Below are 21,616 nucleotides of genomic sequence, written 5' to 3'. Positions count from 1 at the left end.
GTTGATGGTTTTCCAGGAGATGTGTTTGATAGTTTTCCCAGGAGATGTGTTTGATAGTTTTCCAGGAGATGTGTTTGATGGTTTTCCAGGAGATGTGTTTGATGGTTTTCCAGGAGATGTGTTTGATGGTTTTCCAGGAGTTGTGTTTGATGGTTTTCCAGGAGATGTGTTTGATGGTTTTCCAGGAGATGTGTTTGATGGTTTTCCAGGAGATGTGTTTGATAGTTTTCCAGGAGATGTGTTTGATGGTTTTCCAGGAGATGTGTTTTGATGGTTTTCCAGGAGTTGTGTTTGATGGTTTCCAGGAGATGTGTTTGATGGTTTTCCAGGAGATGTGTTTGATGGTTTTCCAGGAGATGTGTTTGATAGTTTTCCAGGAGATGTTTGATGGTTTTCCAGGAGTTGTGTTTGATGGTTTTCCAGGAGTTGTTTGATGGTTTTCCAGGAGTTGTGTTTGATAGTTTTCCAGGAGATGTTTGATGTTTTTCCAGGAGATGTGTTTGATAGTTTTCCAGGAGATGTTTGATGTTTTTCCAGGAGATGTTTGATGGTTTTCCAGGAGATGTGTTTGATAGTTTTCCAGGAGATGTTTGATAGTTTTCCAGGAGTTGTGTTTGATGGTTTCCAGGAGATGTGTTTGATGGTTTTCCAGGAGATGTGTTTGATGGTTTTCCAGGAGATGTGTTTGATGGTTTTCCAGGAGTTGTGTTTGATGGTTTTCCAGGAGTTGTGTTTGATGGTTTTCCAGGAGTTGTGTTTGATGGTTTTCCAGGAGTTGTGTTTGATGGTTTTCCAGGAGATGTTTGATAGTTTTCCAGGAGTTGTGTTTGATGGTTTTCCAGGAGTTGTGTTTGATGGTTTTCCAGGAGATGTGTTTTATAGTTTCCAGGAGATGTTTGATAGTTTTCCAGGAGATGTGTTTGATGGTTTTCCAGGAGATGTTTGATGGTTTTCCAGGAGATGTGTTTGATGGTTTTCCAGGAGATGTGTTTGATGGTTTTCCAGGAGATGTGTTTGATGGTTTTCCAGGAGATGTGTTTGATAGTTTTCCAGGAGATGTGTTTGATGGTTTTCCAGGAGATGTGTTTGATGGTTTTCCAGGAGATGTGTTTGATGGTTTTCCAGGAGTGTTGATATGATAACTGAACTGGTTGATCCGCTGTGTTTCAGTTCAGAGACTTCGAGGAGCCGAGCATCTCTCACTTTGAGCTGCAAGGAAACACCGTGATCGTAATGGCCGACTCTGTGAGTGAGACACACAACGGAACAACATTTGCACATTGTGTGTTTAATGTTCAAATGTAATGTTGTGTTTCTTTGTAGTTGACCTTTTTATGTGCTTTTGTGTTATTTTGTAGCTTTCTGTGGTGTCTCTGTGTGTGTCTCCGTGTGTCTCCGTGTGCCTCCGTGTGTCTCTGTGTGTCTCCGTGTGTCTCCGTCACTAATGAATCTTTTATTTTGTGACGACTTCCTGTCAGGTTCCCTCGGACGACTTCCTGTGCGTTGGTTTCCGTATCCGGGCGGGCTTCAGGGTGGGGGGGGCGAGCAAGTCACTGTTCAGCGTCTACGAGCCACAGGACAAAGGTCAGTCAGGACCTGCTGTGCATGCTGGGATTTGTTGTCCTCGTCAGCTGTGTTTGTAGTTCTTAGTCTTCAGTCAGACACAAAACAAAAGGTTGTTCAAATGTTTCCTCTTAAATCTTTAGAGCCACTTTTGATAAATACATACATCTTTTATCAGAACATAATTTGTGTAGTTTTTAATCAGTCAAACATTTCATTTGTTTTATACTTCTTATGTCAATATGTACGTTAGTTTTATTTACATCTGTTATTTAATTTGTTATCAAAATGATGAGATAGATTTTAAATGTTGGGATTTTCTTTTGTCCCACAGGCAGTGAATGCACCAGACAGTTTTCCTACCAGCAGCAGAAGCTGCAGCGCCTCTGTGTGGACGAGGAGTGCCAGTGCATGACAGGTAACATCTGACCGCCCGGTGATCACAGTGACAACAATAACACACTTTAAATAGTTAGTTCACAAAGTGTTTTATAAGACAACAAGTTCACTAAGTGTTTTATGAGACAACAAGTTCACTAAGTGTTTTATAAGACAACAAGTTCACTAAGTGTTTTATAAGACAACAAGTTCACTAAGTGTTTTATGAGACAACAAGTTCACTAAGTGTTTTATAAGACACAAGTTCACTAAGTGTTTTATGAGAACAAACAAGTTCACAAAGTGTTTATAAGACAACAAGTTCACTAAGTGTTTTTATGAGACAACAAGTTCACTAAGTGTTTTATGAGACAACAAGTTCACTAAGTGTTTTATAAGACACAAGTTCACTAAGTGTTTTATGAGACAACAAGTTCACTAAGTGTTTTATGAGACAACAAGTTCACTAAGTGTTTTATAAGACAACAAGTTCACTAAGTGTTTTATGAGACAACAAGTTCACTAAGTGTTTTATGAGACAACAAGTTCACTAAGTGTTTTATAAGACAACAAGTTCACTAAGTGTTTTATGAGACAACAAGTTCACAAAGTGTTTTATGAGACAACAAGTTCACAAAGTGTTTTATGAGACAAGAAGTTCACAAAGTGTTTTATGAGACAACAAGTTCACTAAGTGTTTTATAAGACAACAAGTTCACAAAGTGTTTTATAAGACAACAAGTTCCCTAAGTGTTTTATAAGAAAACAAGTTCACAAAGTGTTTTATGAGACAACAAGTTCACTAAGTATTTTATAAGACAAGTTCACTAAGTGTTTTATGAGACAACAAGTTCACTAAGTGTTTTATAAGACAACAAGTTCACAAAGTGTTTTATAAGACAACAAGTTCACAAAGTGTTTTATGAGACAACAAGTTCACAAAGTGTTTTATGAGACAACAAGTTCACTAAGTGTTTTATGAGACAACAAATTCACAAAGTGTTTTATGAGACAACAAGTTCACTAAGTATTTTATAAGACAACAAGTTCACTAAGTTTTTTATGAGACAACAAGTTCACAAAGTGTTTTATAAGACAACAAGTTCACTAAGTGTTTTATGAGACAACAAGTTCACAAAGTGTTTTATAAGACAACAAGTTCACTAAGTGTTTATGAGACAACAAGTTCACAAGTGTTTTATAAGACAACAAGTTCACTAAGTGTTTTATGAGACAACAAGTTTACAAAGTGTTTTATGAGACAACAAGTTCACTAAGTGTTTTATGAGACAACAAGTTCACTAAGTGTTTTATGAGACAACAAGTTCACAAAGTGTTTTATAAGACAACAAGTTCACTAAGTGTTTTATGAGACAACAAGTTCACTAAGTGTTTTATGAGACAACAAGTTCACTAAGTGTTTTATAAGACAACAAGTTCACTAAGTGTTTTATGAGACCACAAGTTCACTAAGTGTTTTATGAGACAACAAGTTCACTAAGTGTTTTATAAGACAACAAGTTCACTAAGTGTTTTATGAGACAACAAGTTCACTAAGTGTTTTATGAGACAACAAGTTCACAAAGTGTTTTATGAGACAACAAGTTCACAAAGTGTTTTATGAGACAACAAGTTCACTAAGTGTTTTATAAGACAACAAGTTCACAAAGTGTTTTATAAGACAACAAGTTCACTAAGTGTTTTATAAGACAACAAGTTCACTAAGTGTTTTATAAGACAACAAGTTCACAAAGTGTTTTATGAGACAACAAGTTCACAAAGTGTTTTATGAGACAACAAGTTCACAAAGTGTTTTATGAGACAACAAGTTCACTAAGTGTTTTATAAGACAACAAGTTCACTAAGTGTTTTATGAGACAACAAGTTCACTAAGTGTTTTATGAGACAACAAGTTCACTAAGTGTTTTATGAGACAACAAGTTCACAAAGTGTTTTATAAGAAAACAAGTTCACAAAGTGTTTTATGAGACAACAAGTTCACTAAGTATTTTATAAGACAAGTTCACTAAGTGTTTTATGAGACAACAAGTTCACTAAGTGTTTTATAAGACAACAAGTTCACAAAGTGTTTTATGAGACAACAAGTTCACAAAGTGTTTTATGAGACAACAAGTTCACTAAGTGTTTTATGAGACAACAAATTCACAAAGTGTTTTATGAGACAACAAGTTCACTAAGTGTTTTATAAGACAACAAGTTCACTAAGTGTTTTATGAGACAACAAGTTCACAAAGTGTTTTATAAGACAACAAGTTCACTAAGTTTTTTATGAGACAACAAGTTCACAAAGTGTTTTATAAGACAACAAGTTCACTAAGTGTTTTATGAGACAACAAGTTCACAAAGTGTTTTATAAGACAACAAGTTCACTAAGTGTTTTATGAGACAACAAGTTCACTAAGTGTTTTATGAGACAACAAGTTCACTAAGTGTTTTATGAGACAACAAGTTCACTAAGTGTTTTATAAGACAACAAGTTCACAAAGTGTTTTATAAGACAACAAGTTCACTAAGTGTTTTATGAGACAACAAGTTCACTAAGTATTTTATAAGACAACAAGTTCACTAAGTGTTTTATAAGACAACAAGTTCACTAAGTGTTTTATGAGACAACAAGTTCACTAAGTGTTTTATAAGACAACAAGTTCACTAAGTGTTTTATGAGACAACAAGTTCACTAAGTGTTTTATGAGACAACAAGTTCACAAAGTGTTTTATGAGACAACAAGTTCCCTAAGTGTTTTATAAGACAACAAGTTCACTAAGTATTTTATGAGACAACAAGTTCACTAAGTGTTTTATGAGACAACAAGTTCACTAAGTGTTTTATAAGACAACAAGTTCACTAAGTGTTTTATGAGACAACAAGTTCACTAAGTGTTTTATAAGACAACAAGTTCACAAAGTGTTTTATGAGACAACAAGTTCACAAAGTGTTTTATGAGACAACAAGTTCACTAAGTGTTTTATGAGACAACAAGTTCACAAAGTGTTTTATGAGACAACAAGTTCACTAAGTGTTTTATGAGACAACAAATTCACAAAGTGTTTTATGAGACAAACAAGTTCACTAAGTGTGTTATAAAGACAACAAGTTCACTAAGTGTTTTATTGAGACAACAAGTTCACAAAGTGTTTTATAAGACAACAAGTTCACTAAGTTTTTTATGAGACAACAAAGTTCACAAAGTGTTTTATAAGACAACAGTTCACTAGTGTTTTATGAGACAACAAGTTCACAAAGTGTTTTATAAGACAACAAGTTCACTAAGTGTTTTATGAGACAACAAGTTCACTAAGTGTTTTATGAGACAACAAGTTCACTAAGTGTTTTATGAGACAACAAGTTCACTAAGTGTTTTATAAGACAACAAGTTCACAAAGTGTTTTATAAGACAACAAGTTCACTAAGTGTTTTATGAGACAACAAGTTCACTAAGTATTTTATAAGACAACAAGTTCACTAAGTGTTTTATAAGACAACAAGTTCACTAAGTGTTTTATGAGACAACAAGTTCACTAAGTGTTTTATAAGACAACAAGTTCACTAAGTGTTTTATGAGACAACAAGTTCACTAAGTGTTTTATGAGACAACAAGTTCACAAAGTGTTTTATGAGACAACAAGTTCCCTAAGTGTTTTATAAGACAACAAGTTCACTAAGTATTTTATGAGACAACAAGTTCACAAAGTGTTTTATGAGACAACAAGTTCACTAAGTGTTTTATGAGACAACAAGTTCACTAAGTGTTTTATAAGACAACAAGTTCACTAAGTGTTTTATGAGACAACAAGTTCACTAAGTGTTTTATGAGACAACAAGTTCACTAAGTGTTTTATGAGACAACAAGTTCACTAAGTGTTTTATGAGACAACAAGTTCACTAAGTGTTTTATGAGACAACAAGTTCACAAAGTGTTTTATGAGACAACAAGTTCACTAAGTGTTTTATAAGACAACAAGTTCACTAAGTGTTTTATAAGACAACAAGTTCACTAAGTGTTTTATAAGACAACAAGTTCACTAAGTGTTTTATAAGACAACAAGTTCACTAAGTGTTTTATAAGACAACAAGTTCACTAAGTGTTTTATAAGACAACAAGTTCACTAAGTGTTTTATAAGACAACAAGTTCACTAAGTGTTTTATAAGACAACAAGTTCACTAAGTGTTTTATGAGACAACAAGTTCACTAAGTGTTTTATAAGACAACAAGTTCACTAAGTGTTTTATGAGACAACAAGTTCACTAAGTGTTTTAGAGAGGGTCTCTAGAGAGGGTCTTTAGAGAGGGTCTTTAGAGAGGGTCTCTAGAGAGGGTCTCTAGAGAGGGTCTTTAGAGAGGGTCTTTAGAGAGGGTCTCTAGAGAGGGTCTGTAGAGAGGGTCTTTAGAGAGGGTCTTTAGAGAGGGTCTCTAGAGAGGGTCTTTAGAGAGGGTCTCTAGAGAGGGTCTCTAGAGAGCGTCTCTAGAGAGGGTCTTTAGAGAGGGTCTCTAGAGAGGGTCTTTAGAGAGGGTCTTTAGAGAGGGTATCTAGAGAGGGTCTTTAGAGAGGGTCTTTAGAGAGGGTCTTTAGAGAGGGTCTCTAGAGAGGGTCTCTAGAGAGGGTCTTTAGAGAGGGTCTCTAGAGAGGGTCTTTAGAGAGGGTCTTTAGAGAGGGTCTCTAGAGAGGGTCTGTAGAGAGGGTCTTTAGAGAGGGTCTTTAGAGAGGGTCTCTAGAGAGGGTCTTTAGAGAGGGTCTTTAGAGAGGGTCTTTAGAGAGGTCTTTAGAGAGGGTCTTTAGAGAGGGTCTCTAGAGAGGGTCTTTAGAGAGGGTCTTTAGAGAGGGTCTCTAGAGAGGGTCTTTAGAGAGGGTCTTTAGAGAGGGTCTCTAGAGAGGGTCTTTAGAGAGGGTCTCTAGAGAGGGTCTTTAGAGAGGGTCTTTAGAGAGGGTCTCTAGAGAGGGTCTTTAGAGAGGTCTTTAGAGAGGGTCTTTAGAGAGGGTCTCTAGAGAGGGTCTTTAGAGAGGGTCTCTAGAGAGGGTCTCTAGAGAAGGTCTTTAGAGAGGGTCTTTAGAGAGGGTCTTTAGAGAGAGTCTCTAGAGAGGTTCTCTAGAGAGGGTCTTTAGAGAGGGTCTTTAGAGAGGGTCTCTAGAGAGGGTCTTTAGAGAGGTCTTTAGAGAGGGTCTTTAGAGAGGGTCTTTAGAGAGGGTCTCTAGAGAGGGTCTTTAGAGAGGGTATCTAGAGAGGGTCTTTAGAGAGGGTCTTTAGAGAGGGTCTTTAGAGAGGGTCTCTAGAGAGGTTCTCTAGAGAGGGTCTTTAGAGAGGGTCTTTAGAGAGGGTCTCTAGAGAGGGTCTGTAGAGAGGGTCTCTAGAGAGGGTCTCTAGAGAGGGTCTTTAGAGAGGGTCTCTAGAGAGGGTCTCTAGAGAGGGTCTTTAGAGAGGGTCTCTAGAGAGGGTCTCTAGAGAGGGTCTCTAGAGAGGGTCTGTAGAGAGGGTCTTTAGAGAGGGTCTTTAGAGAGGGTCTCTAGAGAGGGTCTCTAGAGAGGGTCTTTAGAGAGGGTCTTTAGAGAGGGTCTTTAGAGAGGGTCTCTAGAGAGGGTCTGTAGAGAGGGTCTTTAGAGAGGGTCTTTAGAGAGGGTCTTAGAGAGGGTCTCTAGAGAGGGTCTTTAGAGAGGGTCTTTAGAGAGGGTCTGTAGAGAGGGTCTTTAGAGAGGGTCTTTAGAGAGGGTCTTTAGAGAGGGTCTCTAGAGAGGGTCTCTAGAGAGGGTCTTTAGAGAGGGTCTTTAGAGAGGGTCTCTAGAGAGGGTCTTTAGAGAGGGTCTTTAGAGAGGGTATCTAGAGAGGGTCTCTAGAGAGGGTCTTTAGAGAGGGTCTTTAGAGAGGGTCTCTAGAGAGGATCTCTAGAGAGGGTCTTTAGAGAGGGTCTCTAGAGAGGGTCTTTAGAGAGGGTCTCTAGAGAGGGTCTCTAGAGAGGGTCTTTAGAGAGGGTCTTTAGAGAGGGTATCTAGAGAGGATCTCTAGAGAGGGTCTCTAGAGAGGATCTCTAGAGAGGGTCTTTAGAGAGGGTCTCTAGAGAGGGTCTCTAGAGAGGATCTCTAGAGAGGGTCTTTAGAGAGGGTCTCTAGAGAGGGTCTCTAGAGAGGGTCTTTAGAGAGGGTCTTTAGAGAGGGTATCTAGAGAGGGTCTCTAGAGAGGGTCTTTAGAGAGGGTCTTTAGAGAGGGTCTCTAGAGAGGATCTCTAGAGAGGGTCTTTAGAGAGGGTCTCTAGAGAGGGTCTTTAGAGAGGGTCTTTAGAGAGGGTCTCTAGAGAGGGTCTTTAGAGAGGGTCTTTAGAGAGGGTCTGTAGAGAGGGTCTTTAGAGAGGGTCTTTAGAGAGGGTCTCTAGAGACCCTCTCTAGAGAGGGTCTTTAGAGAGGGTCTTTAGAGAGGGTCTCTAGAGAGGGTCTTTAGAGAGGGTCTTTAGAGAGGGTCTTTAGAGAGGGTCTCTAGAGAGGGTCTTTAGAGAGGTCTTTAGAGAGGGTCTTTAGAGAGGGTCTCTAGAGAGGGTCTTTAGAGAGGGTCTCTAGAGAGGGTCTCTAGAGAGGGTCTTTAGAGAGGGTCTTTAGAGAGGGTCTCTAGAGAGGTTCTCTAGAGAGGGTCTTTAGAGAGGGTCTTAGAGAGGGTCTTTAGAGAGGGTCTCTAGAGAGGGTCTTTAGAGAGGGTATCTAGAGAGGGTCTTTAGAGAGGGTCTTTAGAGAGGGTCTTTAGAGAGGGTCTCTAGAGAGGTTCTCTAGAGAGGGTCTTTAGAGAGGGTCTTTAGAGAGGGTCTCTAGAGAGGGTCTGTAGAGAGGGTCTTTAGAGAGGGTCTTTAGAGAGGGTCTCTAGAGAGGGTCTTTAGAGAGGGTCTTTAGAGAGGGTCTCTAGAGAGGGTCTTTAGAGAGGGTCTCTAGAGAGGGTCTTTAGAGAGGGTCTTTAGAGAGGGTCTGTAGAGAGGGTCTTTAGAGAGGGTCTTTAGAGAGGGTCTTTAGAGAGGGTCTTTAGAGAGGGTCTCTAGAGAGGGTCTGTAGAGAGGGTCTCTAGAGAGGGTCTTTAGAGAGGGTCTCTAGAGAGGGTCTTTAGAGAGGTTCTCTAGAGAGGGTCTTTAGAGAGGGTCTCTAGAGAGGGTCTTTAGAGAGGTTCTCTAGAGAGGGTCTTTAGAGAGGGTCTCTAGAGAGGGTCTCTAGAGAGGGTCTTTAGAGAGGGTCTTTAGAGAGGGTCTCTGCGGCGGCTCCATGTTCTGCATCCATTACATCATATATATTATTGTTGTATAATAAATGTTGTCGTGCAGCTGCGTGCGCCGCCTACAGAGGAAGCACGGACCCCGCGATGACCGTCAACAAGCGCACCGCGGAGACCTGCAGGCCGCACATCACATACGGTGACACACACACACACACACACACACACACTCACACACACACACACACACACACACACACACACACACACACACACACACACTCACACACACACACACACACACACACACACACACACACTGATGCACATTCTCAGAGATGTTGAAGTGACTGTTATTTTGTAAACATTGATTGTTGTCTTAATGAATAAGATGATCCGATGTAAAGACACTTCCTGTTTGTCTCCCTGCAGCCTATCGGGTGACGGTGAAGTCTTCAGCTGCAGAAGGAGACTTCATGTCCTACACAGCCACCGTAGAGGAAGTCCTGAAGAACACGGACAAACGTATATAAATGAGCAGGAGAGGACTCTTTAAAGTAGAGACACTACACACTGATAAACACCTGAACATCAGCAGGAGAGGACTCTTTAAAGTAGAGACACTACATACTGATATACACCTGAACATCAGCAGGAGAGGACTCTTTAAAGTAGAGACACTACATACTGATATACACCTGAACATCAGCAGGAGAGGACTCTTTAAAGTAGAGACACTACATACTGATATACACCTGAACATCAGCAGCAGAGGACTCTTTAAAGTAGAGACACTACATACTGATATACACCTGAACATCAGCAGGAGAGGACTCTTTAAAGTAGAGACACTACATACTGATAAACACCTGAACATCAGCAGCAGAGGACTCTTTAAAGTAGAGACACTACATACTGATCTACACCTGAACATCAGCAGGAGAGGACTCTTTAAAGTAGAGACACTACATACTGATGTACACCTGAACATCAGCAGGAGAGGACTCTTTAAAGTAGAGACACTACACACTGATATACACCTGAACATCAGCAGGAGAGGACTCTTTAAAGTAGAGACACTACATACTGATGTACACCTGAACATGAGCAGGAGAGGACTCTTTAAAGTAGAGACACTACATACTGATACATAACACCTGAACATCAGCAGGAGAGGACTCTTTAAAGAAGAGACACTACATACTGATATACACCTGAACATCAGCAGGAGAGGACTCTTTAAAGTAGAGACACTACATACTGATATACACCTGAACATCAGCAGGAGAGGACTCTTTAAAGTAGAGACACTACATACTGATATACACCCTGAACATCAGCAGGAGAGGACTCTTTAAAGTAGAGACACTACATACTGATATACACCTGAACATCAGCAGGAGAGGACTCTTTAAAGTAGAGACACTACATACTGATATACACCTGAACATCAGCAGGAGAGGCACTCTTTAAAGTAGAGACACTACATACTGATATACACCTGAACATCAGCAGGAGAGGACTCTTTAAAGTAGAGACACTACATACTGATATACACCTGAACATCAGCAGGAGAGGACTCTTTAAAGTAGAGACACTACATACTGATATACACCTGAACATCAGCAGGAGAGGACTCTTTAAAGTAGAGACACTACATACTGATATACACCTGAACATCAGCAGGAGAGGGACTCTTTAAAGTAAGAGACACTACATACTGATATACACCTGAACATCAGCAGGAGAGGACTCTTTAAAGTAGAGACACTACATACTGATATACACCTGAACATCAGCAGAGAGGACTCTTTAAAGTAGAGACACTACATACTGATATACACCTGAACATCAGCAGGAGAGGAATCTTTAAAGTAGAGACACTACATACTGATATAACACCTGAACATCAGCAGGAGAGGACTCTTTAAAGTAGAGACACTACAAACTGATATACACCTGAACATCAGCAGGAGAGGACTCTTTAAAGTAGAGACACTACATACTGATATACACCTGAACATCAGCAGGAGAGGACTCTTTAAAGTAGAGACACTACATACTGATATACACCTGAACATCAGCAGGAGAGGACTCTTTAAAGTAGAGACACTACATACTGATATACCTGAACATCAGCAGGAGAGGACTCTTTAAAGTAGAGACACTACATACTGATATACACCTGAACATCAGCAGGAGAGGACTCTTTAAAGTAGAGACACTACATACTGATATATACCTGAACATCAGCAGGAGAGGACTCTTTAAAGTAGAGACACTACATACTGATATACACCTGAACATCAGCAGGAGAGGACTCTTTAAAGTAGAGACACTACATACTGATATACACCTGAACATCAGCAGGAGAGGACTCTTTAAAGTAGAGACACTACATACTGATATACAGCTGAACATCAGCAGGAGAGGACTCTTTAAAGTAGAGACACTACATACTGATATACACCTGAACATCAGCAGAGAGGACTCTTTAAAGTATAGACACTACATACTGATATACACCTGAACATCAGCAGGAGAGGACTCTTTAAAGTAGAGACACTACATACTGATATACACCTGAACATCAGCAGGAGAGGACTCTTTAAAGTAGAGACACTACACAAGCAGGAGAGAGACTCTTTAAGTAGAGACATACTACTGATATACCCTGAACATCAGCAGGAGAGGACTCTTTAAAGTAGAGACACTACATACTGATATACAGCTGAACATCAGCAGGAGAGGACTCTTTAAAGTAGAGACACTACATACTGATATACACCTGAACATCAGCAGGAGAGGACTCTTTAAAGTAGAGACACTACATACTGATATACACCTGAACATCAGCAGGAGAGGACTCTTTAAAGTAGAGACACTACATACTGATATACACCTGAACATCAGCAGGAGAGGACTCTTTAAAGTAGAGACACTACATACTGATATACACCTGAACATCAGCAGGAGAGGACTCTTTAAAGTAGAGACACTACAATACTGATATACACCTGAACATCAGCAGGAGAGGACTCTTTAAAGTAGAGACACTACATACTGATATACACCTGAACATCAGCAGGAGAGGACTCTTTAAAGTAGAGGACACTACATACTGATATACACCTGAACATCAGCAGGAGAGGACTCTTTAAAGTAGAGACACTACATACTGATATACACCTGAACATCAGCAGGAGAGGACTCTTTAAAGTAGAGACACTACATACTGATATACACCTGGAACATCAGCAGGAGAGGACTCTTTAAAGTAGAGACACTACATACTGATATACACCTGAACATCAGCAGGAGAGGACTCTTTAAAGTAGAGACACTACATACTGATATACACCTGAACATCAGCAGGAGAGGACTCTTTAAAGTAGAGACACTACATACTGATATACACCTGAACATCAGCAGGAGAGGACTCTTTAAAGTAGAGACACTACATACTGATATACACCTGAACATCAGCAGGAGAGGACTCTTTAAAGTAGAGACACTACATACTGATATACACCTGAACATCAGCAGGAGAGGACTCTTTAAAGTAGAGACACTACATACTGATATACACCTGAACATCAGCAGGAGAGGACTCTTTAAAGTAGAGACACTACATACTGGAGAGGACTCTTTAAAGTAGAGACACTACATACTGATATACACCTGAACATCAGCAGGAGAGGACTCTTTAAAGTAGAGACACTACTACTGATATACACCTGAACATCAGCAGGAGAGGACTCTTTAAAGTAGAGACACTACATACTGATATACACCTGAACATCAGCAGGAGAGGACTCTTTAAAGTAGAGACACTACATACTGATATACACCTGAACATCAGCAGGAGAGGACTCTTTAAAGTAGAGACACTACATACTGATATACACCTGAACATCAGCAGGAGAGGACTCTTTAAAGTAGAGACACTACATACTGATATACACCTGAACATCAGCAGGAGAGGACTCTTTAAAGTAGAGACACTACATACTGATATACACCTGAACATCAGCAGGAGAGGACTCTTTAAAGTAGAGACACTACATACTGATATACACCTGAACATCAGCAGGAGAGGACTCTTTAAGTAGAGACACTACATACTGATATACACCTGAACATCAGCAGGAGAGGACTCTTAAAGTAGAGACACTACATACTGATATACACCTGAACATCAGCAGGAGAGGACTCTTTAAAGTAGAGACACTACATACTGATATACACCTGAACATCAGCAGGAGAGGGACTCTTTAAAGTATAGACACTACATACTGATTATACACCTGAACATCAGCAGGAGAGGACTCTTTAAGTAGAGACACTACATACTGATATACACCTGAACATCAGCAGGGAGAGGACTCTTTAAAGTAGAGACACTACATACTGATATACACCTGAACATCAGCAGGAGAGGACTCTTAAAGTAGAGACACTACATACTGATATACACCTGAACATCAGCAGGAGAGGACTCTTTAAAGTAGAGACACTACATACTGATTATACACCTGAAACAGCAGCAGGAGATTGACTCTTTAAAGTAGAAGACACTACATACTGATATACTGATATACACCTGAACATCAGCAGGAGAGGACTCTTTAAAGTAGAGACACTACATAGCTGATATACACCTGAAACATCAGCAGGAGAGGACTCTTTAAAGTAGAGACACTACATACTGATATACACCTGAACATCAGCAGGAGAGGACTCTTTAAAGTAGAGACACTACATACTGATATAACCTGAACATCAGCAGGAGAGGACTCTTTAAAGTAGAGACACTACCTACTGATATACACCCTAAACATCAGCAGGAGAGGACTCTTTAAAGTAGAGACACTACATACTGATATACACCTGAACATCAGCAGGAGAGGACTCTTTAAAGTAGAGACACTACATACTGATATAACCTGAACATCAGCAGGGGAGGACTCTTTAAAATAGAGACACTACATACTGATATACACCTGATACATCAGCAGGAGAGGACTCTTTAAAGTAGAGACACTACATACTGATATACACCTGAACATCAGCAGGAGAGGACTCTTTAAAGTATAGACACTACATACTGATATACACCTGAACATCAGCAGGAGAGGAGCTCTTTTAAAGTAGAGACACTACATACTGATATACACCTGAACATCAGCAGGAGAGGACTCTTTAAAGTAGAGACACTACATACTGATATACACCTTGAACATCAGAGGAGAGGACTCTTTAAAGTAGAGACACTACATACTGATATACACCTGAACATCAGCAGGAGAGGACTCTTTAAAGTAGAGACACTACATACTGATATACACACTGAACATCAGCAGGAGAGGACTCTTTAAAGTAGAGACACTACATACTGATATACACCTGAACATCAGCAGGAGAGGACTCTTTAAAGTAAGAGGACACTACATACTGATATACAGCATAACATCAGCAGGAGAGGACTCTTTAAAAGTTAGAGGACACTACATACTGATATACACCTGAACATCAGCAGGAGAGGACTCTTTAAAGTAGAGACACTACATACTGATATACACCTGGACATCAGAGGAGAGGACTCTTTAAAGTAGAGACACTACATACTGATATACACCTGAACATCAGCAGGAGAGGACTCTTTAAAGTAGAGACACTACATACTGATATACACCTGAACATCAGCAGGAGAGGACTCTTTAAAGTAGAGACACTACTATACTGATATACACCTGAACATCAGCAGGAGAGGACTCTTTAAAGTAGAGACACTACATACTGATATACACCTGAACATCAGCAGGAGAGGACTCTTTAAAGTAGAGACACTACATACTGATATACACCTGAACATCAGCAGGAGAGGACTCTTTAAAGTAGAGACACTACATACTGATATACACCTGAACATCAGCAGGAGAGGACTCTTTAAAGTAGAGACACTACATACTGATATACACCTGAACATCAGCAGGAGAGGACTCTTTAAAGTAGAGAAACTACATACTGATATACACCTGAACATCAGCAGGAGAGGACTCTTTAAAGTAGAGACACTACATACTGATATACACCTGAACATCAGCAGGAGAGGACTCTTTAAAGTAGAGAAACTACATACTGATATACACCTGAACATCAGCAGGAGAGGACTCTTTAAAGTAGAGACACTACATACCGATATACACCTGAACATCAGCAGGAGAGGACTCTTTAAAGTAGAGACACTACATACTGATATACACCCTGAACATCAGCAGGAGAGGACTCTTTAAAGTAGAGACACTACATACTGATATACACCTGAACATCAGCAGGAGAGGACTCTTTAAAGTAGAGACACTACATACTGATATACACCTGAACATCAGCAGGAGAGGACTCTTTAAAGTAGAGACACTACATATGTTCAAACTACAGTAACTTCCACCAGCATTGATTGAACTCCGTGTTGTCTTGTCTGTTCTCCGTCACGTTCTCTCCTCTCAGAGTTGGAGGCGGTGAGTTCAGGGTCTGATGTGGAGCTGGTGAAGAAGGTGACTTGCAGCTCGATGGATCTCCAGAACAACAAACAGTACCTGGTGATGGGAGCCAGCGGGTCGGAGGTCACGCTCAGCCGGGGCTTCAAGTCAGTGCCAACAGGACACACCTCCTCTGCTCCACATGTTCTCACACAGCACATTTTACATTTATGTCCAATTTAAAATGTAGTATTCCTTTACTCACACACTTGTGTATTTAATGATTTATATTTTATTACTGTCAATTTTGTAATTTAGTTTAGTTTGTTTATGTATGGTGTCGTGGAGAGTCCCCGTCGATGAACTGTCACACAAACAGTAAATGGAGCAGCTTTAGCCGACATGGCCAGATGGTAAAAGACACCCTTAAAATTACAATACCAACAGCATTAGTTATAAGACAATATATAAAATACAAAGGAGGAAAGACAAGTGTGAGGATAAAAGAGAACCATAAGCAACACACGGTACTACATACAGTACATGTCACATAGAGCGCATCACAATCACATCACAATCACACATGTACATTTAGCTATTTTATTTAGATTTGAGATGTTTACATTTTTGATTGTTTATTACTAGTCTTTTAATTTCTCTAATGTAAATTGCCTTGTCTTTTTATTCTGCTGCAACGCAAACATTTCCCAAATTGGGATCAAGAAAGTACTTCTTATCTTATCTTATCTTAACAGGACCCTAAAGTAATTAACCCCTCCAACAGGAAGTGGTCATTACTCTATGCCCAGGGGTATTCAAACTTTTTTGTTAAAGGTCCACTTGTGAATTTTATACAAAGTCAATGGTCCGGATCAATGCCAGTAAAGTCCCCCCCCCCCCCACACCCCCGGATTGGATAGGATTAATCTACCTTATTTGGGGGCCCCCTTCTGGTCCAAGCACTTGCCTGTCGGTAAACGGTGCCCCTGATACACACAGACATTACATACATACATACATACATACATACATACATACATACATACATACATACATACATACATACATACATACATACCTACATACATACATACATACATACATGCATACATACATACATACATACATACATACATACATACATACATACTACATACATACATGCATACATACATACATACATACCTACATACATACATACATACATACATACATACATACATACATACATGCATACATACATACATACATACATACATACATACATACATACATACATACATACATACATACATACATGCATACATACATACATACATACATACATACATACCTACATACATACATACATACATACATACATACATACATGCATACATACATACATACATACATACATACATACATACCTACATACATACATACATACATGCATACATACATACATACATACATACATACATACATACATACATACATACATACATACATACATACATACATACATACATACATACATGCATACATACATACATACATACCTACATACATACATACATACATACATACATACATACATACATACATACATACATACATACTACATACATACATACATACATACATACATACATACATACATACATACATACATACATACATACATACATGCATACATACATACATACATACCTACATACATACATACATACATACATACATACATACATACATACATACATACAGTATGGCTTGAACTAGTGAAATGGCATTAGAAGCTTTAGAAAGTCAAGGTAAACTTGCGGTTAACTTAAATGTGTGTCACGCTCGCGCACACAAGTAAATATATGCACGTTCATTCTCAGAACGCGTCAGACACAAGACAATATACATTAAAGGGGACCTATTGTGCAAAATGCACTTTGTGATGTCTTTTATACATAAATATGTGTCCCCGGTGCATCGGGGAACTCACGCAGAGTCCGAAAATAAAACCCGCTCTCTTTTCCTCCGTACCCAAATCTTTTAAAAACAGGGGAACAACGAGCGGATACAGATTTGTTGCCGATCTGACGTCAAATCGGCAGCGGACCCACAGAGAGTTGCTATCAGAAACAATGCCTGACGCATTTTGAACGTGTTTTGGACGTAATCTCGTCTTTGTTTACATTAGCAAGCCTCGCTAACACTCAGAGCTCACCTGTACTGGAGAGCACATGTGTTTTAAAAAGCAGGAAATAAAAAAAGGAAGTCACCTTGTGATAAACCGGCAAGAGAAAAACCATTTGAGCTCCATGCTGTTTCAGAAATAATCCTTGATGTGGTTTAGAACAGGATGGCGTTTTATTACAACAGAATTTAACTTTATCTCCGGTAGAATTCTGATCAGGCATTAGCTCCGCCTCCTCTTTTTTTTTCAAGCTAAGGACCCAAAATCCGCGTTTCTCTAACAGGGCTGCAAGAGGGGTTTGAGCAGTATGAGGCGTGGCTACAAGGGTGAACTGTTTGGTATTTTAAGCATAAAACTTCACAGACCTATATTTGTATAGGTATGGCCTACAATATATTGTTTCCAATAAATAATAGGTCCACTTTAATTTACATCAGAATCAGATTTTTAATTTTTTTAAATAATATTTTTTTTGTAATTTTTTTTTATAATGGGACACAGGGTTCGGTCCGGATTGATTTACAGTTCGGTCCGGATCCGGACCTTGGTCCGGAGTTTGAGAAGCCCTGCTCTATGCGTTATTCCTCCTCAGGTATCGTCTACCCATGGACTCGGAGGCGCTGGTGGATCTATGGCCGACAGTTTGTAGTTCTCCCGAATGTACGGACTACGTTTCCCACCTGGAGGACTTTGCTCTGGACCTGCAGTTATCCGGCTGTCCCAACTCATCGTAACTGCACTTTTTTAATGTAATACACGGGGAGATAACAAAGGATGAATGTTATTCGCTGACGATGTAAACAGACTGTCATCATGTCATGTGCCAATAAAGGTTACATAATCAAACACATGAAACTGACTCGTCACTGGGAACATGGGGATGAGCTGGAGCTGATCTGAGAACAGATGAAATGTATTAATAATGTGTGGTGATTAAAAGTGTGGTGGAGATTCCAGACTGAATCCCCTTCTGGCAAGAAATGAACAAATAGAAGTTTAAAGCAAAGTTGTGTTATTTAATAAAGAGTTAAAGCATTTAACAGAATGTGTTTCAGCCGAAGGACAGATCACCTGCACCACTGACGGAGTTCAATGATCTGACCCCGTTACCACAGAAACACAAGCACTTTAATAATAATACATTTTATTTCTATAGCGCTTTTCTTGAACCCAAAGACGCTTTGGGAGGGAGGGTAGACAAACAAAAGAAAACAGAAAAGCAGTCAGGAGGAAGTTGGTTGAGGGGGGGGGGGGGCTTATGGATACAGAGTTGAAGAGGTGGGTTTTGAGGTGGGACTGGAACAGGGTGAGGGACTCAGACTCACGGAGGTCTTGGGGGAGGGGGTTCCAGAGCTTCGGGGCTGCCACAGAGAAGGCTCTGTCCCCGAAGCTCCGGAGTCTGGCCTTGGGGATGGAAAGCAAACCGGCTGAGGTGGATCTGAGGGTCCGGGGGGGTCGGTAGAGGATGAGGAGGTCAGTGAGGTAGGGGGGGGGGGGCAGATGGTGGAGGTCTTTTTGCACTTTGTACAGGAACAAGACAAAAAGGGGGGGGGTGGGGGGGTTCAGCTAGAATTGACATGACAGACTATTGAAATGTTGGTAGAAGGTAATTATGAACCTAAGGTCATAATACATTTAGGAGCTGTGGTGGAACATTTTCAATGATCAGGTGTTGCTGCTTGTTACTTATAGTCTTGTGATTGACACTGTATGCACCTGTCCTCTGGTTCAATCTGTGGCCCGGACGAATACATGCTTGTGCATGACTAATCGTCACAAGCGTACGATGTAGGCAGAAGCATAACCCTGTTCCTGTGTGACAAGAGTGGGCCTTTAAGGCGAGTACTGTTGGCTCTCTGTTCTTTACTGACTGGCCATCTGTTCTTTTAACATTTGTCCTTTTCTATGACTGTAATTCTTAATTTCCACCTGTTATATGGTTTCATCTTTGAATACTGTTGATCTTTTGTATTGAGGCATATACATACTCTGATGAAAGGGTGCTCGGGGTCGATCCTTGGGCAGTGACTTGCTGAGTTCTAACCTTCTGCGCAGAGGCCTAATAAACTTACAAGTCTAATTTGTGTATTCCCTTTATTGACGAATGTCCACCACAGTAGCTATAGGCGTGAATTTAAACTGTCAGAAAATAAAGTTACAGTGACATTATATATAATTAAATGAGACTTATGAGACATTTCTACAATTAAAAGCACACATTCAGAGCGTCACCTCAGCAGACCTTCAGCGCTGACTCCAGGTCAGTTCATAATGAAATCCTCTGAGGGACGGAGAGGAAACACTCCGATGAACCGGAGCAGGAAGCACTCTCCAGAGGAAACTCAAGACGCTCTCTGGAGAGGTCCTGCTCAGAGACGCTGGGAAATACCACGTTAAACTAAAACCTCAATATCTTTTCACATTAAAATGTGTTTGTGTTTTTTGTTTATTATTTATTTATGGGATAGAAACGCTCCGTGCTAACACCTGACCTGAGATCAACTCTGAAACATCTATTTTACTATTTAAGTTCATATCCGTAAAAAGGCACAAAAAGGCACAAAAATGAAAAAACCTATCAAACTAAATTTCTCTGAGTTTGTTTCATAAATAATAGTTTTAAAATATTTCCTTTTCCTATAAAATTGTTCATTATTTTTTCTTAAAATCACGACTTTAATCAAATCGCCCCAAATCACAGAAAATGCCTCAAAGGGCTGTACACCGAAAACGAAAGCAAAATACAAATATCATAGCACAAACACGATGAAAACATTAGGAACAACAACAACAACAACAACAACAACAACAACAACAACACAAGTAGTTCCATATGATGCTAAACCATTCAGAAGTGACGCCAATGAAGATGGAGACGACAAGGAAGACAGATGGGAGAGATGTGTTTGAGTTTCTGGGATCTGAAGCGATTCCAAAGGGGAGAAATGGGGCGGAGGCCTGGGAGCGAGTTCAGGCCACGCCCCCAGGAAGTGCGCCGGACTCAGAGGAAAATATTCGTTGTGTCTGTCACTACCATAGACTGTGGCCGTTTCTCCATCGCGAGTACACATGCTGCAGAGCAACTATTTCAAGTATACTACGTAACAGAGTGGCGCTGAATGCTGGGCATTTAACCATAGATGTATAATAAGAACTGGATATAGTGTGGGAGGCGGGGCCTCATTCATTCCTATGAGAGTTGCTCAATGGCGCATGATGACAAAATGGCCCAACTTTTGGAGAAGGGTCTAGCTGCGGCCGCGGCCAGTATACGATGGTACACGACACGCCCACCTGACACGACACTACGGTGGCTGAGAAGGGTCTAGCTGCGGCCGCGAAAAGTTGTACTTCCAAATATGGTCAGAAGAGAGCACGCCCAACACGTGAGGTTTACAGACAACAAACAACATGGCGCACCGAGTACAGGTACTTAACGTATTGTGGTTTTAGATATAATTACATACTATTTAGGTTATCGTTTGTTTGTCGATGTGGCTGTTTAGCGCAGTGTAATTGTGTTTATTTTGCTATATATATATATATATATATATATATATATATATATATCTTAGCTTGACATGCTCGACGTTCAGTTAACTTAGCATATATGCTAACTGAACAGCATGTACTCTAATTTTTACAAGAATCTGATTTTATGTAAGTTTTAAATATTAATTGAAGGTGTCTTTCACATTTGAATGTTTTTTATTTAAAACATGTATTAGCTCCTATACTGTAGACATGTAAATATGTATAATTATTATTTTAAGTGTGGTTTAAAGTTAAATGGTAGTTATTGGGTAGAGCCAAGTAACCCAGGTG

At 39.8% G+C, this 21,616-nt stretch overlaps 1 protein-coding gene across 1 annotated transcript; it reads left to right on the top strand.

Annotated features, from left to right (window-relative positions):
• The first annotated feature begins 286 nt into the window (after positions 1-286).
• Positions 287-18,641, top strand: LOC117550288 (complement C5-like). The gene is made up of 7 exons (XM_034222661.1): positions 287-1,245; positions 1,479-1,584; positions 1,898-1,981; positions 9,249-9,338; positions 9,572-9,664; positions 15,650-15,788; positions 18,384-18,641. The coding sequence occupies exons 1-7, from the start codon at positions 1,234-1,236 to the stop codon at positions 18,523-18,525; spliced, it is 666 nt and encodes a 221-aa protein (XP_034078552.1). The 5' UTR covers positions 287-1,233; the 3' UTR covers positions 18,526-18,641.
• The last annotated feature ends 2,975 nt before the right edge of the window (positions 18,642-21,616 follow it).

This window comes from Gymnodraco acuticeps, unplaced genomic scaffold (genome assembly GCF_902827175.1).
Source record: "Gymnodraco acuticeps unplaced genomic scaffold, fGymAcu1.1, whole genome shotgun sequence".
NCBI lineage: Eukaryota > Metazoa > Chordata > Actinopteri > Perciformes > Bathydraconidae > Gymnodraco > Gymnodraco acuticeps.
This window is presented reverse-complemented; position numbering and strand designations above follow the sequence as displayed.

What these genes read in the sequence shown, in the direction of transcription:
- LOC117550288 (XM_034222661.1), top strand. An exon ending in CAGGCCGCACATCACATACG is followed by an intron (nt 9,339 to 9,571) that starts GTGACACACACA and finishes GTCTCCCTGCAG; the next exon opens with CCTATCGGGTGACGGTGAAG. An exon ending in ACGCTCAGCCGGGGCTTCAA is followed by an intron (nt 15,789 to 18,383) that starts GTCAGTGCCAAC and finishes ATTCCTCCTCAG; the next exon opens with GTATCGTCTACCCATGGACT.